We start from the raw sequence: 19029 nt of genomic DNA, 5'->3' as shown, positions 1-19029 counted from the left end.
ACAGTATGTATATATATATATATATATGGCAGGAAGTACAGATAACTCAGAACAAATACTCATGTTTAATACAAGTTTAATCCATTTACATTAATTAACAAGGAAAGTGGCAGCCACCTTCAGTCATGTTGCATGTACAAAAAAAGTCGTCTTGGCCCTCTAATACTTTAAAAATTCTGTCTTTTTATATTACTGAGTTATCTCCTCTTGAGTGTAGGTATTGATTGTTCAGTAGACTTGTGAACAAAAATTACTCACAAACACATGATGTAACAATCAATTTCTACCTACAAGAGCAGATTACTCTAACATGTAAAATATAGAATAAAGTACCCACAGGAGAGTGAACAGTAACCAGTTACCCCTAATATGTCTGGACTTCAGTGTATTCCATATACATACATAATGTATACACCAATAGAAAAAGAATTGCATTGACTTAAAATATATTTAAAGTGTAGTCAAATCCATTTTGCTTAATTCAATATTAATTTGTTGTGTACATAACCATTCTTTTTTAAAATTTTGTATTTATAACTGAGGAGATAAAAGTCCCATATCGAGGTATGTCCGATATCTTGTATATTATAGAACAGCCTCAGCATTTCCCTGCTTAAGACGTTCAATTAGAGTGAATCCTTTACCAAGTATAGCATGTATTGCTATTTACATATAATCTATGCTATATTATAACTGGTGATAACCGTATCATATTGCATTAATATATAAAACAAATATTGTAATACCTGTAATCAAGTTTGCCCTTGTTTGAAATAGATAAAGCACTTAAATCATCACAACCTATGATAGGTGTAATTTTCTCAACACTTAGAGACCAAGTAGAATAATGTCATTATATTTACAATCACATCAAAATATGTATATGTTTTATGTATTGTGATATTATGTATGAACACCTTATCTCTCTATGTAGGAGCATATGGACAAAACAATATCGTAGTAGAGGACTGCTGATATATCACATATCCGTAACATATATGCTGGTGAAGAATGCTATTGCATGTAACATGTACACAGAAAGATGTACAGAAAAGTCCCACATAATTAGGTATATTGTGTACATGAAATACAACCAAGTACCTATACTGTAACCCCTACAGAGGAAGTTGTAACAGGTTCATAGAAAAAATACGAAATTATACTAATTACATTCTTCACAAAGGGTTTGTTCTGGTATACACTACACAACAAAGTATGATACGATACAAGGTACATAATACACCCTCAGATAGTTGGATCAGGTTCCACCTTAGAGAGAGGAACCAGGTAAGACACACTTGTTATTCTAAATAAAATGTTGTAAAGGTGTACGATACAATGAATTCATAGATGTTATAACAGATGTACAAGGTACACTTAACACCTGTTGTACCAGGTACACTTAACATCTGTTGTGCCAGGTACACCAACACATGTTGTACCTGGTACACCAACATATGTTGTACCAGGTACACCCAACACATGTTGTACCAGACGAGGTACACCAACACATGTTGTACCAGATACACCAACACATGTCGTACCAGGTACACTTAACACATGTCGTACCAGGTACACCAACATATGTCGTACCAGGTACACCAACACATGTTGTACGAGGTACACCAACACATGTCGTACCAGGTACACCAACACATGTTGTACAAGGTACACCCAACACATGTTGTACCAGGTACACTCAACTCATGTTGTACCAGGTACACTCAACTCATGTTGTACCAGGTACACCTAACACATGTTGTACCAGGTACACTCAACTCATGTTGTACCAGGTACCCCTAACATGTTGTACCATGTACACCATCACATGTCGTACCAGGTACACCCAACATATGTTGTACTTGGTACAATAAACAGATGATATTGTACCAGGTACATTTTACACATGTTGTAAAAGGTACAATAAACACATGTAGTATCAGGTACACTTAATACATGTTTAAACAGGTACACTGGCAACACATATTGGAGTAGGTGTAATTACACTCAACACGTACATATGATACTGTATTAGAGACACTGAACACTGAATTATGTACAAGTTACACTTTTTAAACACGTATTGTTGTAGATGGTACATTCCAAAGGTAATACTATGCTTCTACATTTAGCCAAAAAGTACCATATTGTAATAGGTGTTTTTATGAGATACTCCGTTGTTACACATGCCACAAAGTATTTCCAGACAAGTCAGCAGATATACACTACCGTTTATTTGATTGGCAGCTGTGCTAACGATGCCTCTGACTGTCTCTTTTGAAGGATCTGTTTCTGTATTTCTATCATTTCCACCCCGTTTTCCACACCCTCAGTACCCACTGTCGTGTGGTTAGAGTTTATATGGGGATGTATGGAGGCGGGACCATTTCTGTTCACCTGGTTATCAGTGGAACCTGTCGTCTGCCCGTTAGAGTCTCCATTTTCAGTCAGTTTCATTTGTAACATTTGAGGACCCAGGTTGTCCACCACATAGTCGACGATCACAAAATTACCATTTTTGTCATCTTTCGTTGATGAAGATTTGGATGGGATGGTGACGGTGGATACCAGTTTGGAATTTTGTTGTTCCCATTGCGGATTATGGGGTTGGATTGGGGAAGCCTTTAGACGTACAATGGTCTTGGTCCTCAGTTTCTTCGGGTCTGTATCCTGTCGAGTAACCTAAAATACAAAAAAAAGACTGGTAAGTAAAGTTTACATTATTATAGGATTAAACTAGAACACTGACACGCCAGAAAGGGCCCCGCTCAACCTGCCTTACAATTAGAAAAGTAATATCTTGACAATGAAGTTGAAGATGTACAATTGAACTTGAAGGCATAACTTTAAAATGACTGATGATAGTATAGTACAAGAGATCCCAGACGGATCTTGGCACCTACTAAAGAATGATCTATAATTGACAATGGAAAGAGGGATCTTTTCTCTAGCTTTAAAACTTTAAATATTAAAATCCAAGATGGCTGCCGGTTGACCATCTTGATGGTGGATCTGTCCGAAAATGCCATATGCACAACTAGGGTCCTAGGGGAACCTACATACATTGTATGAAATTTGAGAAAGATCCCTTTATTACTTTGTGAGAAATAGCGGTAACAAAATTTATCTATCAAAATCCAAGATAGCTGCCTGTCGACCAATCGGTCCCACAATGCAATATGCACAACTACGGCTCTAGAAAAAGTTACCTATCAAATTTGAGATGGATCCCTTCAGTACTCACTGAGAAATAGAAGTTACAAACTTCAACTATTAAAATTCAAGATGTCTGCCTGTAGGCCATCTTGTTGACCGATCAGTCCCAAAATGCATTATGCACAACTAGGGTCATAGGGAACCTGCATATGAAATTTGAGACAGATCCTTTAAATACTTTACGAGAAATAGTGGTAACAAGAAAAATGGACAGACAAACGGACAACCTGAGATGCGGGGCCATAATTAATACGATATAGAAAACACTATTGCTATAAATATGGTGTCTATATCTATTGAACATCAACTTTCCAGGCGTTTTCGGGATGTTGTTCGAATATGGCACTGGAACGGGGAGCAACGGCACGGACATGTTTAACTCTCGACTCCACATTCTTCCTCATGGCGTGGCCATAGAATCAGTAATAATCATCCTGAACACATTGAAATGTTCTACAGATGCTAATGCAATAGGCCCAAATATATGCAGACTGAAACTGATTTCAAAATCACAGTGGCATTCATTTCATCATATCCAAAGTTAAGAGTTTGCAGACGTTTCTAATACTCAGCTATATTGATGCTTTTCTTTCTTGAAATTTAATTATTTCTTTAAAACATCCCTGATTAAAGGAATTCAATACGTACATTTACTTTGACCTCTGGCGACTTCTGTCTCTCCCTGTAACAGATATGTTATAAAATTTATTGCAAAACGAACAAAACATTTCAAGAACAATATCAAATCTTATATAACAAACCAGGTTTCCCATTAAAATCTTCTGATAATTTCTCCTGGTTTCTCTTCCTCTTCGCGTCCGGACAAGCACTATCATTTTATTCTTACGTATGGTGTATGTATGTAAATACAATGTACATGTACTAGTTTTAAGATTTATCCTTTTTTGCACTCCATCCCTTCGCACCTTCGGAGGAGATACTAAGTTTTTGAGGAGGACAACATACTGACTAACTGGAGAAATGTCACCGACTTCGTGTAGAATTGGACAACACTGCAATTTGGCAGTGGCTGCATTGTTGACAAATTGGCCCTCGAGGGCACGATACATTTACCTCCGTTTTATTGAACGCTTTAAAGCTCTATGTGCCATAACTGGGCGAAAATTCTACCATGCTACTCTTTCTTAATCCAGTAATACATTGAAAAACTGTAAGTGTTGATGAAGTAAGCTGTGAAATCATTCAAAGACACGGATAAACATGCATGATGGTTGATATGCATTTGTAACGACGCGGAATTCGTGCTCTGAAGTTGTTCTTGCTTTATGTATGTTTAGATGATAACATACATTTATCTTCATCACTTCATAATTACTGATATCTCTGTACAAGTGTAAAATGGTAGACCACGACTTTGCTTCTTCGTTTGACTGCACTCATTTCACTGCATTGTAGACGTAAATATGACGATTTTTGGCAGTACTGCTAAATCTATTTTTTACTGTTCTTGTAAGTACATTTTTATATTCTAGTATACTTTTTCTGACAGACCGGCGATGTACGTGTTCACCTTTCCCCTCTAGTACTTACCAGGTGTGTGTCTGTACCGATTTACCTACAATGGAAAAGTAAAATATTTTTATTCACACATGTATATAAGCAGAAACATATATACATATATGTATATATGTTTCTGATATAAGCTTACACGGTTGTTCACACTATATAATACCTGATTGGTCAAACCATATACAATCATGATTGGTATCAACGATCGTGAACGGCGGCCGCTTATGGTAGCAGAAATTAATAGAAACATAATTGCGACATTAGTGAAGTTAAAAACACTACTTTGAATCTATGATACTCGGACATATGTGAAAGTTTATTACGAAACAATTATTGAAACGTTAATCAGTATTGGTTTAAAAAAAAAACAAAATGTGCACGGGCGGTCAGTTCGACAAGTTAGTAGAAAATGTGGGAAACTATCGATTGTTAAAGTCTAGACCTGTTGAGGAATTTGAAGCGGGCACCGATGAAACTGTAAAGAAAACCTGATTTTTGTAATAATGATACGAAGCGGTCACCATTCGTCACCATGCCCGCCATTCAGTATGCTGTTCTCCCTTAATCATATGTTATACTCAATGATTTCGCCAGTGAATAGATTGGTGAGAACAATTCAAGGGTAACATTTAGAGTAGGTGAACTGTAGCTAAGTTCAGCTATCCAAGCTCACGACTATGGACCGCGGACAATAACGAACACAGCACTTTATGCTTACATGATACAACATGAACAATTTCAACAGACAATGCATGTTTCCCATAAGTTTAGAACCAAGTAAAGGAGTAGGCCTTAATGTTATCGATTGGAGAATCACTGCAAATTCGAAAATTGGGAATATAATCGGAGTTTTTGTATAACTTTCCTCGTCTTTACTTTACTCTAATATAATAGTTATGTTCCATCTTTCTTACGTTTTTCAGGAGGCGCTGATTTTTCCCGTCGTTTGTTGAGGAATTCAGTGTCTCGTACGTTGTTCGGACTGAAGTGCTCCTGTATGACTTTCGGTCGGTATCGGCCCAGACGTATTTGCGGTGAATTGTCGTCCAACAAATCGAGTTGAGGAGGCGCGATCCTATACGGGGGCAGAGTCCTCGAAGAGTGCATCTGGTGGTGCGCCGACTGGGGACGGGAAGAACGATACCCCGGGGGGATTCTTCGGGTACTACCACCGGGCTGTTGTAGGTAAACAAACTGCTGTGGTGGTGGGCCACCAACTATCTTCCTGTTTGCGGTCATTGGTACGGGGGCTGGACCGTATGTCCGTATATTTGGCGGTAGAGGTGCTCTTTGCTTCTGTCGTATCTGTGGAACATTTTGGAATTCTTGTCTCTGTCGTTTAGGATCATTGGGGTCTATAAAGTTCTGTACACGCTTGTTATTCTGTTGGTTTTGAAGAGGTGGCTGCTTTTCTGGAATAATCTCGTTTTTAACATTGACGGTGCTGTTTTTGAGGATGCCATTTAACCCCTGTTGTCCTGGGCCGTTGGTTTCTGTCTTGTCGTCCTCGCCCCTCCTGTACAAATAAACAATGTATTACTTCATATATGTTATGTTATAACAAACAAACACACAATTAAAGCGAAATTATGCAACTTTTTTCAAAAGATCAGCATGATATATTATGACAAATAACTTACCAGTGGACACGTAAGCTCTTCTTTGATGCCATTTTCGTTTCCTGTAAAAGGTAAGAAACGCACCATCAGGGCCCAGTGTCATGATCATTCCTTAAATTAAAGTTCCCTATCGAAAAACATTACAAAATTTAAGGAAAAATATTAAGTTAAGGAGCCTTACTTAAAATCTGCAATGCTTCCTATGGCGAATTTTAAGTTAAGGGAAGCTGTAAATTTAAGTAATGTTCTTGAAATTGGGCCCAGATAACATGTGAAACATAAAAACTTTATGTCTATATAATGTTAAATACTAGTTATCATCAAGATAATTTTGTTTGTTTGTTTGTTTGATTATCTAAACGACTTTTAACAGCCGGGGTCATGTAAGGACGGCCTCTCATGTATGCAGTGTGTAGCATGTGTGAAGTGGGAGGTGCGTGTTTTGGGAGACTGCGGTATGTTTGTGTTGTGTCTTCTTGCATAGTGGAACTGTTGCCATTTTTATAGTGCTATATCACTGAAGCATGCCAAGCAACACACACCACCCGGTCACATTAAATGACAACGGGCGAACCAGTCGTCCCACTTCCTGTTTGCTGAGCGCTAAGCAGGAGCGGAAACTATCCCTATTATAAACATTGGTGTGTCTCGGCCGACAGAACCTAGAGCCTTCCTCACATGGGCGAACGCTCAATTCAAGGTCAAAAGTGAGGCGGTGCCAAGGGAGGCATTAGGAAACATGAAGTCAGTTAAGAAGAAGACGAAAAGATAAGGTAAGACCCTAAATTCAGTCGCCTTTTACGACCATGCAATAGGGACAGCAGGTACAATTCTAACGCCCGGGACAACCTAGTCATCTTAATTCCTTTACAACGGAAAAAGTGTCATCAATGGTCGTCGGACAGCTTGACAATGACAATGATGTCGAATTTCACATGAATATTTCAAGTCAATGTTTGGTCTAATATAGGTCATATGCTTTACTTTGATTTGATATTTGCTCCCTGTAGGACAGAAACAATTTTCATACGAATTATTTAAAAAAGAATTTTTTAACATATGCCATTTTGCCTGTGTACGCTGTCCTGTCGGTTGGGCATTGCATCAAAATGCACTTGCTGCCCCCATTATATGATCGTAAAAGGCGACTAAATTTGGAATTTTATCTTTTCTCGTCTTCTCAACTCTTTGCTTACTGAATTTTGTCTTCATGACCTCTTCCTTCAATGACTCTGGTTGTTATAAAACTATTTATCCTGCAACTGTCCCACATACTGACCGATAACTACAAATGTAATGCCGGATAAACTTTTGCTTTATCCGTCAATACGATATGCTTTATCTGTCAATACGATCACGTGAATTTGTTCCATATCTGACGGCACTTTTTCTAACTTGACCCAGAACTTGAACCTTCCGGTGTATGAAACGTCATTCAGTCCCGCTAAAACGTGACGTCACATTCACCGAAATGACGTCATTTTTACGATATCGAAAATCTCGTATGGCGGTGCCGTCTTTTTCTTGGCTCATGACAAAGGTTATGTATTGTTTTAGTAAATATTCAATGGGTATTTATTGTTATTTGAATATTTTCATTTCCTTTCAGTGATATATCACACTGAATAGAATTACGGTGACTGTTAGTGAATGCGCTTATTTATTTCCCACGGCAGTAAAAAGGAGTGCACTCTCATTTGGTTAAGTGAATGAATCTTTACCTCCGCATCAAAGAAGCTTCTCGCTTCGAGCGAAACAAAGTAAGGAACTGTCAATATGCTTTCGTTTTGAATGCCATAATGGTTGCAGGATAAACAGAATACACGGTTAGTATCTTACAATACAAAGTTTTATTTTGGTGCTCGACACGGAAAGCCGAGATGACTCGGCAAAGCTCGGCAAAGCCTCGTCATCTCGGCTTTCCTAAGTCTCGCACCAAAATAACCTTGTATTGTAAGATACTAACCGTGTATTCTCTATATAGAGGTTTTTCAACAAGTGACTGTTGTTTATCCTGTTTCTCAAACTTGAGTTAGTTAATTATCAAATTTTCAAAAGTCACGTGCTTTAGCGAGTGTCTTTTGAAAAAAAAAATGAAAATTTACTAACGAGAGTCTAGATAAACATGATAAACAACAGTCACGCGTTGGGGAACGTATTTATACCGTGGTGACCATTTTCTCGTTTTCATTCCGGGAAACTTACCACTGTACAATGTGTATAGTGATAACTTCCCGCCATAAAATATAGTGCATAAATAGAGAGTCAATATTCTATTATTTAATAGTTTGAATAAGTAACTACCTGTTAAACAGCAAATACTATGATATTTAAAGGAAAATGCGCTGTGAAAAGTAGCCCGAAGTTGAGAGCCAATCGGTTGTTGACTATTCAGAAGCGCCGTAGGTGTTTACACACTGGAGTGTGTGTAAACATAAACGATAACCAACTACTATGGAATTTATCACATGGTTTTTCATTGTGAAACATGCATAGTTCAACCAACCAAAGTTGAGTTTGAAACTACCAACTTGATATAACACAGAAAAACAATCACGGACGAACGCTCAATCTGATTGTAAAACACAGATCCTTATAAACACTACGTTTTATAAGAGGATCTGAGTAAAATCTCATTAGAGGTCATGTTCAGGTGACCTTAGGAAATGGCCAATCGAATCGCTGCCTGCAGAATCTTGACTGTGAATTAAGTTTGAAAAAATCTGTCATAATTATTTTTTGTCTACGTAGTCATCTTTCCCAAAGCAGTGCAAGCTAATTGTATATGTATACTGGAACGAAATACCGTTTTCAATTGATGTAGCAAGGTGTAGAGAATACATTTGATCTGAAGTACACGTGGTATTATCTATAAAGTTCATCCGAACATGACCCGTAATGGGATGTCAGATCCTCTATTTAACGGAGTGGTTATAAGGATCTGTATTTTAATCATATTGGACGAACGCTCAACTTAAAGCCAAAAACGTGAGGCGAAGTAAAGAGTTAATCTATTCAACCAACCAAAGTTTTTGAAAATACCAATTAGTTAAAACGAACGCTCAACTTAAAGCCAAACGTGAGGCGAAGTGAAGAGAGATGCAATAAAGAACGTTATGAAGGAAAAGACTCAAAAGAGACATCAAATCGAAATTATACAAAATGAAATAACATATACTATACGTCCGTTGACCTGGTGACGTCTGATTTCAATGCCATAGGTGTATTGTGACATTTTAGACCGGGTATCACTTAGTCATAATTTCTTTTACACGGATAAAATGTGTTCAAGAAGCGTGTCACATTTAAAATCCTTTAATTTACGGGTTTATTTCCAAATATATACCTTCTGAGAAATGGAAGAGCAATTCTGCTTTAATTATTTCAACACTATACGCACATACACGTGCAGTAACCATGTAGTGTATGAAGGACCATTGTGTATTCTCTATTATTGATTTGGTTGTTGAACAATAGATATAGCATTTTAGATCAATTCAATATGCACTGTAGATATTTGTCAATAAACCAGACACTTAAAATATTTTGAATATTATATTAGGACTGTATAGGTGACAGGACACCTCTGTGCATTTAAACCTATCTAGCGATCGTATGTCTGAGTTGACAAACAGGTCTTGCACGTAGTCACGTTACACTGATAGAGTATCTACGTGTAGACATTCGATCTAATTTGATACATTACTTTTCGTTAATGCAGTCAAGCAGAAGCAAATTCGACAGGACAACTCGCTTGTGATTTTTATAGCTAACAGGATATATCAATTGTCGGTATGCCCACGACATACTAATTTCCGCTGCATATTCATGATAATGTTTGAATATTTATATTGTCTGAATATTCATGTCATTGTCTATGTTCATTTTTTTCACGAATATGAACCGTTAATGTCAATGATTATTTTTTACCCGTCGTTTATCATCGTGTAGGCTTACAACAAAGCTCCATCATTGATGCTCTTTATTTTCCTTTAAGATATAAATGTACACCATATTCATTGTTCTGTATACCAGATATGTTCCAAATCACTCTGCACTAGAATTGTCGTACAACAGAAAATGTCGCTTAAAAATCTCGCTATTTCGTTATACTATGAATGACCCAAATATCGTCGTATTAGAACAATACCAAATCTCGTTATGCACTGAATTTGTCCCAAATCTAGTTGTACTGGAATATATGCAAAATGTCATTGTACTGAAATTTTCCAATCTACTGTACTAAAACTAAACCAAATTTCGTCCGAAATAAGGTTGTAACCATGAGTTCGTAGCTAGTGTGTTTGCTATAAATGTATTTTACCGTAATTGGAACTCCCAAATCTAGTTGTAGTGGAACTGTCTCGTGTTCCTTTATTGAAGTTGTATGTTGCTTTATCTTGTGTGTCAAACTGTCCAACACGTTGTTGCATTACATGATATGGTTTGGCTTGGTTTATTAATATTTACGTCCAATTAACAGCCAGGGTCATCTAAGGACAGCCTCCCATGTATGCGATGTGTGGTGCGTGTTTTGGAAGACTGCCATATATTCGTGTTGTGTATTTTGTATAGTGGATCTCTTTCCTTTTTTATAGTGCTATGACTGAAGCATGCAGCCGAAGACACCAAGCAACAAACCCCAACAGGTCGCATTATACTGACAACGACCGAACCCATAACTGACCAAGGACTATCCCATATCACGATGCACTGGAACCGTGCCATATGTATCTGCATTAGAACTCATATTTCGTTAATACATGTACCCGAACTATTCGTAATCAGGAATTATTGAATATTGCTAGTTATTCTATATATAGGACGTTAATTAATCAAACAAACAAACAAACTACGTTTCTATCTTACAATTCAATCTAATGACAGTGTCCCCCAGTCTTTTTTCTGAATGCACTAGGAGCTGACTAATATCGGAATTAGTTGTTTCGATACTACATTCGATATCTCGTCCCAATGTACATGTATTTGTTCTTCTTGGCTCGTGTCTAAAGATTACTGGTTTAACCTAAAAGACAGCTTTGGTGGTACTCGATGACATCATGGTGTAACGTAATTCCCTTATCAGAGTCATTTATGTTATTTCAGGTTCCAAATAATATCATTAAGTCCTTTACAGGAAAGTGCTAGTACCCTTTTGGAGCATTTCTTGTCGCAATTCATAGGTGTCTAAGTTATATGTGCCATATCTGGGGGAAATGTTATGTTTTCTTCGGTAATCTATTAAAAATAATAAGTTTTGATGAATTGCAGTGGAAATCATTCAGATGGACAGACAAACATGTATGGTGTATTATGTGCACTGTAATATGGTTATGGTATCATGCCTTATGCATGTTTAAATGGAAACACAATTTACAATTACTGATAACACTGCAAAAATGTTAAATGAAATTGTTAACCACAACTTGACCTCATTGTTTGAGTGTACGCACTCATGTTATCGCACCATAGGCGTAACATATGCTTTATTTGACAGTACTGCTAAAATTCATTTTGAGCTTTTATTTGTACATGTAATATTAAAACCTGTACACTGTAAGTATTGTAATTATCAAAATTCTGGTAACTTTTGGTTTGTAAATAACACATCAAAAGCTCATCTTGATTCGTGAGTATGAAAATTATGGCACACAGAATTTTAAAGGAGAATTGTGGGAGAATTTTGGTATACTGATCGTAATGACTTAATCTTATGATGATGTAAAAAGAAACTGTATCTCGGCCGTTGTACAGTAATGTATCATTAAAAACAGCTACAATATCCTATTGTACCGTAATTCCTCTATGCCATGTGCCCCCTATGCCAGTGTCCTGTACACGGGTCTTGACGGTATCCCATTATACTGTTCCCCATATGTCATGTTGTACCTTATGTTGTTATTTACCCCTAGTGTACCGTAAATCCCCTATGTCACTATGACCTCTTAAAACGATCCTACAATATCCCTTTATACCGCCATTTCCATTCTCAAGTGTAAATAACTCGTCTCTCCATTGCACTTTGATTAAAATGATAATAATGATGGGTACATTCCGTCCTCTCGTCTTATTTTCCTGATACAATAAATATGTTATGTGCAATTATTCTCTAGTTTTGTATATTTCTGTTACATTTAGATTACCATAAGTATTCTGTACCGTAATTTCCAGTTTCCGTGATAAAGTAAAAAGCGGTCATAGAAGTTTTTACCGTGCTGTAATTTCCCCATGTCATGCTGTCCTTTTTAAAGACACTGATGGTAATCTGTATTGTACCGTATTTCCCCTTTGTCACAGTGCCTTCAACAGATACTTATAATAATCTGTATCGTACCGTAATTTCCCTATGGTTATCTGTATTATATCGTAATTTCCCTAAGGTAATCTAATCTGTATCGTACCGTAATTTCCCTATGGTTATCTGTATTGTACCGTAATTAACTATGATGATATGTATTGTACCGTAATTCCCTATGATGATCTGTGTCGTACCGTAATTTCCCTATGGTAATCTGTATCGTACAGTAATTTCCCTATGGTAATCTGTATTGTACCGTAATTTCCCTGTGGTAATCTGTATTGTACCGTAATTCCCTATGGTGATCTGTGTCGTACCGTAATTTCCCTATGGTAACCTGTATTGTACCGTAATTCCCTATGGTAATCTGTATCTGTATTATATCGGAATTTCCCTATGGTAATCTGTATTGTACCGTAATTCCCTATGATGATATGTATTGTACCGTAATTCCCTATGATGATCTGTGTCGTACCGTAATTTCCCTATGGTAATCTGTATCATACCGTAATTCCCATACGTGACGGTAAGTTTAGAAGATAATTACATTATTTTATATTGTACGTTTTGTTTCTTTCTTTCATTATCTAACGTCCTATTAACAGCAAGGGTTATGTAAGGACGACCTCCCATATGCTTGTATGCTGCGGTATTGTGTCCTCTTGTTGAGTGGAACCCTTTTTATAGTGCTATATCACTGAAGCATGCCGGCGGAGACATCAAGTAAAACACTTCACCCGGTCACATTATACTAACAAGTACCGTAATTCCCAGCACAGTAAGTTTAGAAGATACTTACGTTATTCTATAGTATACAGTCCCTTATATCATAGTGTAGGATTATATAGCTAACTCTTTTGGGATGCATTTCTCCATAAATTAATCCAAATCGCTTGGAAAAAACTTCGTTGGCAATGTATTAAAGTGAATTTAGGTTTCTCATTTACAATAGACATGATAAATGGAGCGATATATTGCGGTGTTTCACCTGTAGACCCTGTATGTAATATATTGTTTTGGAAGATCGGGGACATAAAACTGGTCTAACGAGTTCCTCCGACACACTTACGTACTCGTCATGAATGGGTATCGTTGTATCCGTATATATAGCTTTTGTGTTAACAGGTCGTCTCACACAATGTATGTATAGGATAGTATATTTTACTAAGTATGTATGTGTTAAAAATCCAACAGGTAAAGATATACATATGGGCACTGGCTTAATTGATATTATTTTCCGGAACATGTTATTTCACTGATTTATCGTTATATTAACGATTTCGCAATAAGAATTCCGGCTATCACTGCCAGCTGCATTCATCCCCCAACCATGACATAACGTAATGCTACATGCACACACATTTTACTTACCATATTAGCGTAACATGGCGTATTTCTCACTTTAATGGGCTAGGATAGCCCGGGGGTCGAGGAATCGATACACACGGGCAACCTTTACCCTGGGGATCAATCGATACAGGTCCCTGTAAACACCTGCTCGGGTAGCCGTCCACTGCGCTGTACCCTCCAATACCCGTATTGCTTCACTTCGGCAACCACGACTGTCTATACACACACAGTCACCGTCCAATGGAGAGAGATTAACAACAAACCATCAGCTTTAATATACAAATAAGTTTCACACAGGAATTCCCCATTGTATTGTTGTTGATCACAGTTCGTACAGATGTTTACAGGCTCTGTGCCTATAAACCTGCGTGACATGGACCCCAGTGGTACATTCATATATAGTGTTCGCCACTTAAAGGAACTACATGCTGGTCAAAGATGCGTCAAACAAATTATTCATCAGCCATGTGTGTAGTGAAAGGGGTTAGTTATGAGTAAAATGATATGGTTGGCCTTGAGAATGAACATAACGTTAATTAAATAATTAGCTAAACAAATCTTACTTATCACTAAATAATAACAGTTTGGAATGGTTTAGATCAATGTCCTATGAACAGCCAAGGTCATTTAAGGACGGCCTCCAATACGTGCATTATATTGTGGTGTGTGAATATCTATGTTTTGGGAGGCTGCGGTAAATTGATGTTGTGTCTCCTTGTGAACATGGAGCTCTTGTCCACTTTACAGTGCTATCTCAGTGAAGCAAGACACCGAAGTTTGGTTTGATTTGGATTAACGTCCCATTAACAGCCAGGGTCATTTAGGGATTATCTCCCATGTACTTGATTAAATTTGTAAGGACGGCCTCTCATGTATGTGGTGTGTAGTGGGTATGAAGTGCGTGATGCGTGGTTTGGGAGACTGCGATATATTCGTGTTGTATCTATACTTTATCTTGTATAGTGGAAATCTTGCCCTTTTAATAGTGCTTTATCACTGGAGCATGCGACCAAAGACACAGAGCAACACCCCACCCGGTCACATTATACTGACAACAGGTGAACCAGTCCTACCACTCCCTGTATGATGAGCGCTAAGCAGGAGCAGAAACTACCAATTAACAAGGGAAGAAATTTAGTAAAGAAAAGGAGAAAAGATAATATCCTTAAATGCTGCTTTGTTTCAAGTAACTTACTCTAATATTTTCTCCCCTAGTAATTTATATGCATTATGTAATGTATCTACGAGGTGACAACCTTTAATCTCCTGCGATAACTGTTTAAATGTGCCGTTCTGCTTGAGCTATCTCGTTGTTAATTGGTTTTCATTGAAATCGAGTTCAAGTGTCGCACCGGAAAGTTTTATCTTTAATTTATTTCTCTGATTGCTTGTGTTGGACACTTCTGAACAATTATTGTCGACTAAAGACGATAAACCATTTCCATTTCAATTTGCCGAGTACTTTATTCGACTTTCATTCACCACAGCATTCTTGTTCGTCACGTTCATCTCATGGGTCTATTTCAAAACTACCAACATCGAAGCTTTAAACCAGTATCGACATGGGCCGTTTTCGATTATACGGTTTGACTGGTTGGACCTAATAGTATCAAAAACTGCAGGTCCGTCATAATGTATACTTGAAATAATGACTTAGAGCAACGGTAGAACCAGTTGTTCCGAATAAACGATGACCATGCAGGCAGGGCGTTAATTTGTAACTGCTGCCCATATTGCATGATCGTAAAAGGCGACTTAATTTAGGACCTTATTTTTTCTATTCTTCTTAACTGACTTTATCTTTCCTAATGCCTCCCTTGGCACCGCCTCACTTTTGGCCTTAAGTTGAGCGTTCGCCCCTGTGAGGAAGGCTCTGGGTTCTGTCCCCTGGCCGAGACACACCAAAGTCTTTAAAAGTGGTAGTTTCTGCTCCCGCTTAGCGCTCAGCATACAGGGAGTGGGATGACTGGTTCGCCCGTTGTCAGTATAATGTGACCGGGTGGGGTGTGTTGCTTGGTTTGTTCGGCGGCATGCTTCAGTGATATAGCACTATAAAAAGGGCAACAGTTCCACTATACAAGAAGACACAAACATACCGCAGTCTCCCAAAACACGCACCTCGCACTTCACACACGATACACACTGCATACATGGGAGTTCGTCCTTACATTACCCTGTCTGTTAATAGGACGTTTAAATAATTAAACAAACAAACTAACAAAATGATCTTGTTTAAAACTGGTATTTAACATTATATAGACATATTTTTTTACATGTTATCTGGGCCCAATATCACGAATATTCCTTAAATTTAAGGATTCCCTTAACTTTTTCCTTAAATTTTGTAATGTTTTTCGATACGGAACTTTAAGTTAAGGAATGATCATGAAACTGGGCCCTGATGGTGAAGACAACATGAATAAACCGTAGTCTCCTAAAACACTCACCTCGCACAACATACAGGCAACACACTGCATACATGGGAGGCCGTCCTTACATGACCATAGTTGTTAATAGGACGTTAATTAATCAATCAAACAATCAAACAAACAAAACGAATAAACGAAAACGGCCCAGGTTTCACTATAGATCGCCAGTAATGTTTTCTGAAAAGCTTCAGACCATGTTCAATGTCTCTTTTTCTGATTTCATTTTCGGAACACATTATTATATTAATATATTTATGTCCTGTTAACAGCCAGGGTTATTTAAGGTAGATTCGTGTTGTGTATTCCTGTATACTGAAACTCTTTTCCTTTTCATAGTGTTTGATCACAGAAGCATGACGCCGAAGACAACAAAAGTACACCTCACCTGGTCACATTATACTAGCAACGGGCAAACCAGTCGTCTCCCTCCTTTTATACTGAGCGCCCAGCAGAAGCAGAAACCTTTTTTATAGACTATGGTTTATCTCGGCTACGGGACAAAGCCTTCTTCAGGTGCGAGCGCTCAACCGAAGGCAAAAAGCGAGGTGGCGTAAATGGAGACATTAGTAAGAAGAAAGTAGGTTAGGAGGAAGAGAAAAGATAAGATCCAAAATTTAGTTGCCTTTTACGATCATGCAATAGGGGCAGCAGGTACAAATGACGTCCTGCAGGCGGATGATATAGTTTATTGAATCAAAGATGTTATTTAGATGTTATTTCGTTGATAAGAGTAACTTCCCTTTGTACACATTTGTAATGAACATTTAGTAATACATTTACACCACAGTTCCAGTTGTAACTGATATTTCCGTTTTGTATCTGATGTGTTTTGAATGGTTTTTTCCCCAGTACGATACCGAATGTTTCAAAAATGTTCCAAATGTTCCACCATGCTAAATGTTGTCGCTTTATTACAACTGTTTCTTCTAGGACAGTTTGATAAACATTTGTAATTAAAGTCTTCCTGTAGCTAGGACGTGATAACTGTCTCATGCCTCTGTCTATAACGTTGATCGTAAAAGGCGACTAAATTTAAGATTTTTTTTCTTCTTTTTTCTTACTTTCTTCAGCCTAACGCTTTCCTCGACATCGACTCACTTTTGGTCCGAACTTGACATGGTGCTCGCCTTTGTGAAGAAGGCTCTAGGTTATGTCTATACAAGTGGTAATTTCTGTCCCTGTTAAGCGTTCAGCATATACGAAGTGTGGCGACTGGTTTGCACGTTGTCAGTATGATGTGACCGGGTGGGATGTGTTGTCCAGTGTCTAGCGGAATGCTTCAGTGATATAGCACTACAAACTGGGTAAGAGTTTCCATTAATGTAAAGAGACAACACGAACATACTAGAGCCTCCCAATGTATATAAAACCACACAGCACATTACATAATATGAGACCGTCCTTAAATGACACAAATAAACCAACCAACATCATCCTCGGTCCCAGGTGCAGTTGTACTATTACTTAGGTAGACTACATCTGTGTATTGACTGTGGATGGGCGATAAATGCAGATGGCGAGATTTTTCTCTTCAGACTGCGGTATATTCGCTGATTTTGATTGATGGGTATTTATAGTTTATATTTTTAAGTTATAACCTCTACTACTATGTCAATTCTCTTTTCTTAACACAGATTTGGGACAGCTGCGGTATCTTCTCGTTTTATAGTGCTATCTTATTGAAGCATGCTTCCGGAGACACCGAATACCACACCCCAGCCGATCACAGTGTACCGACAACGGATGAATCAGTTATCCCACTCCAGTTATGCTGAGCGTTAAGCAGGAATTCCACTATCAAATTTTAAGCACTAACGTGCGTTTTCTACAGGGGGACATAACAAAGTCTTTGCTTCCACAAAGGCGCGAGCGCTCAACTCAAGGTCAAAAGTGAGGCTGTGTCAAGTTAGCAAGATCCCAAACTTAAATCACTAAAGCTGTAGCATGTGCCAAAGATACCAACAACACATCCCAGACGAAGCCGAAGAAACAAAGTGCGGGAAGCTAAGGGTCGAACACAAACTTTTCGCGAAATAGATTCTCATTAGCCGAAATATTACAATTAATATATACAATGATTTTAACCGTTTTCAATAACAACCTGTCGGGAACGATTGTCTTTCACTCCCGTTTATCGTTATCGATAGGATGTATATATATTAAATTAAAATAAAAAATCACCTGGTATTTGAAGACCCACATGTCAGTATAAGTGGTGTCATTAACGTTGATTAATGATCCACTGATATCATTTGATTAATGAATGTTTAATTCGAAACAGTTTAAAGTTAGATTACGTACCACGCTGATCTGTAAATCAAAGTTACCAGCCAGCCATGATGTTATTACGTACTTTGTGCCTATGTTTGCCAATAAATGCTGTAGATTATTGAATTTTTTATGTTTCCGGGATAACGTAATGGATTCTGTGTTTATACGCTATTGTACGTTAGCTTATTAATATGTAAATTATATGCAGACGAGGTTAATTAAACACAAGTTATACCATACACATTCGGCGTCAACCATTAAGCTGGTATTTAACGTTACGGAATAATATAAAATTATTGTACGTGCATGTTTAATA

General features: G+C 37.7%; 1 protein-coding gene across 1 annotated transcript; it reads right to left on the bottom strand.

The window, feature by feature from the left end:
- Positions 1-59: 59 nt before the first annotated feature.
- On the bottom strand, positions 60-14277 carry LOC138323782 (uncharacterized). Its single transcript, XM_069268625.1, has 6 exons — positions 14035-14277; positions 6387-6427; positions 5661-6262; positions 4768-4792; positions 3865-3898; positions 60-2682 (listed from the first exon to the last, which is right to left on the bottom strand). Exons 1-6 carry the CDS (start codon positions 14035-14037, stop codon positions 2233-2235), a joined length of 1155 nt encoding a protein of 384 aa, XP_069124726.1. The 5' UTR covers positions 14038-14277; the 3' UTR covers positions 60-2232.
- Positions 14278-19029: the final 4752 nt, after the last annotated feature.

The sequence above is a fragment of the Argopecten irradians genome, chromosome 5 (genome assembly GCF_041381155.1).
Source record: "Argopecten irradians isolate NY chromosome 5, Ai_NY, whole genome shotgun sequence".
NCBI lineage: Eukaryota > Metazoa > Mollusca > Bivalvia > Pectinida > Pectinidae > Argopecten > Argopecten irradians.
The sequence above is the reverse complement of the archived record's forward strand: the minus strand, read 5'-3'. Positions and strand labels throughout refer to the sequence as shown.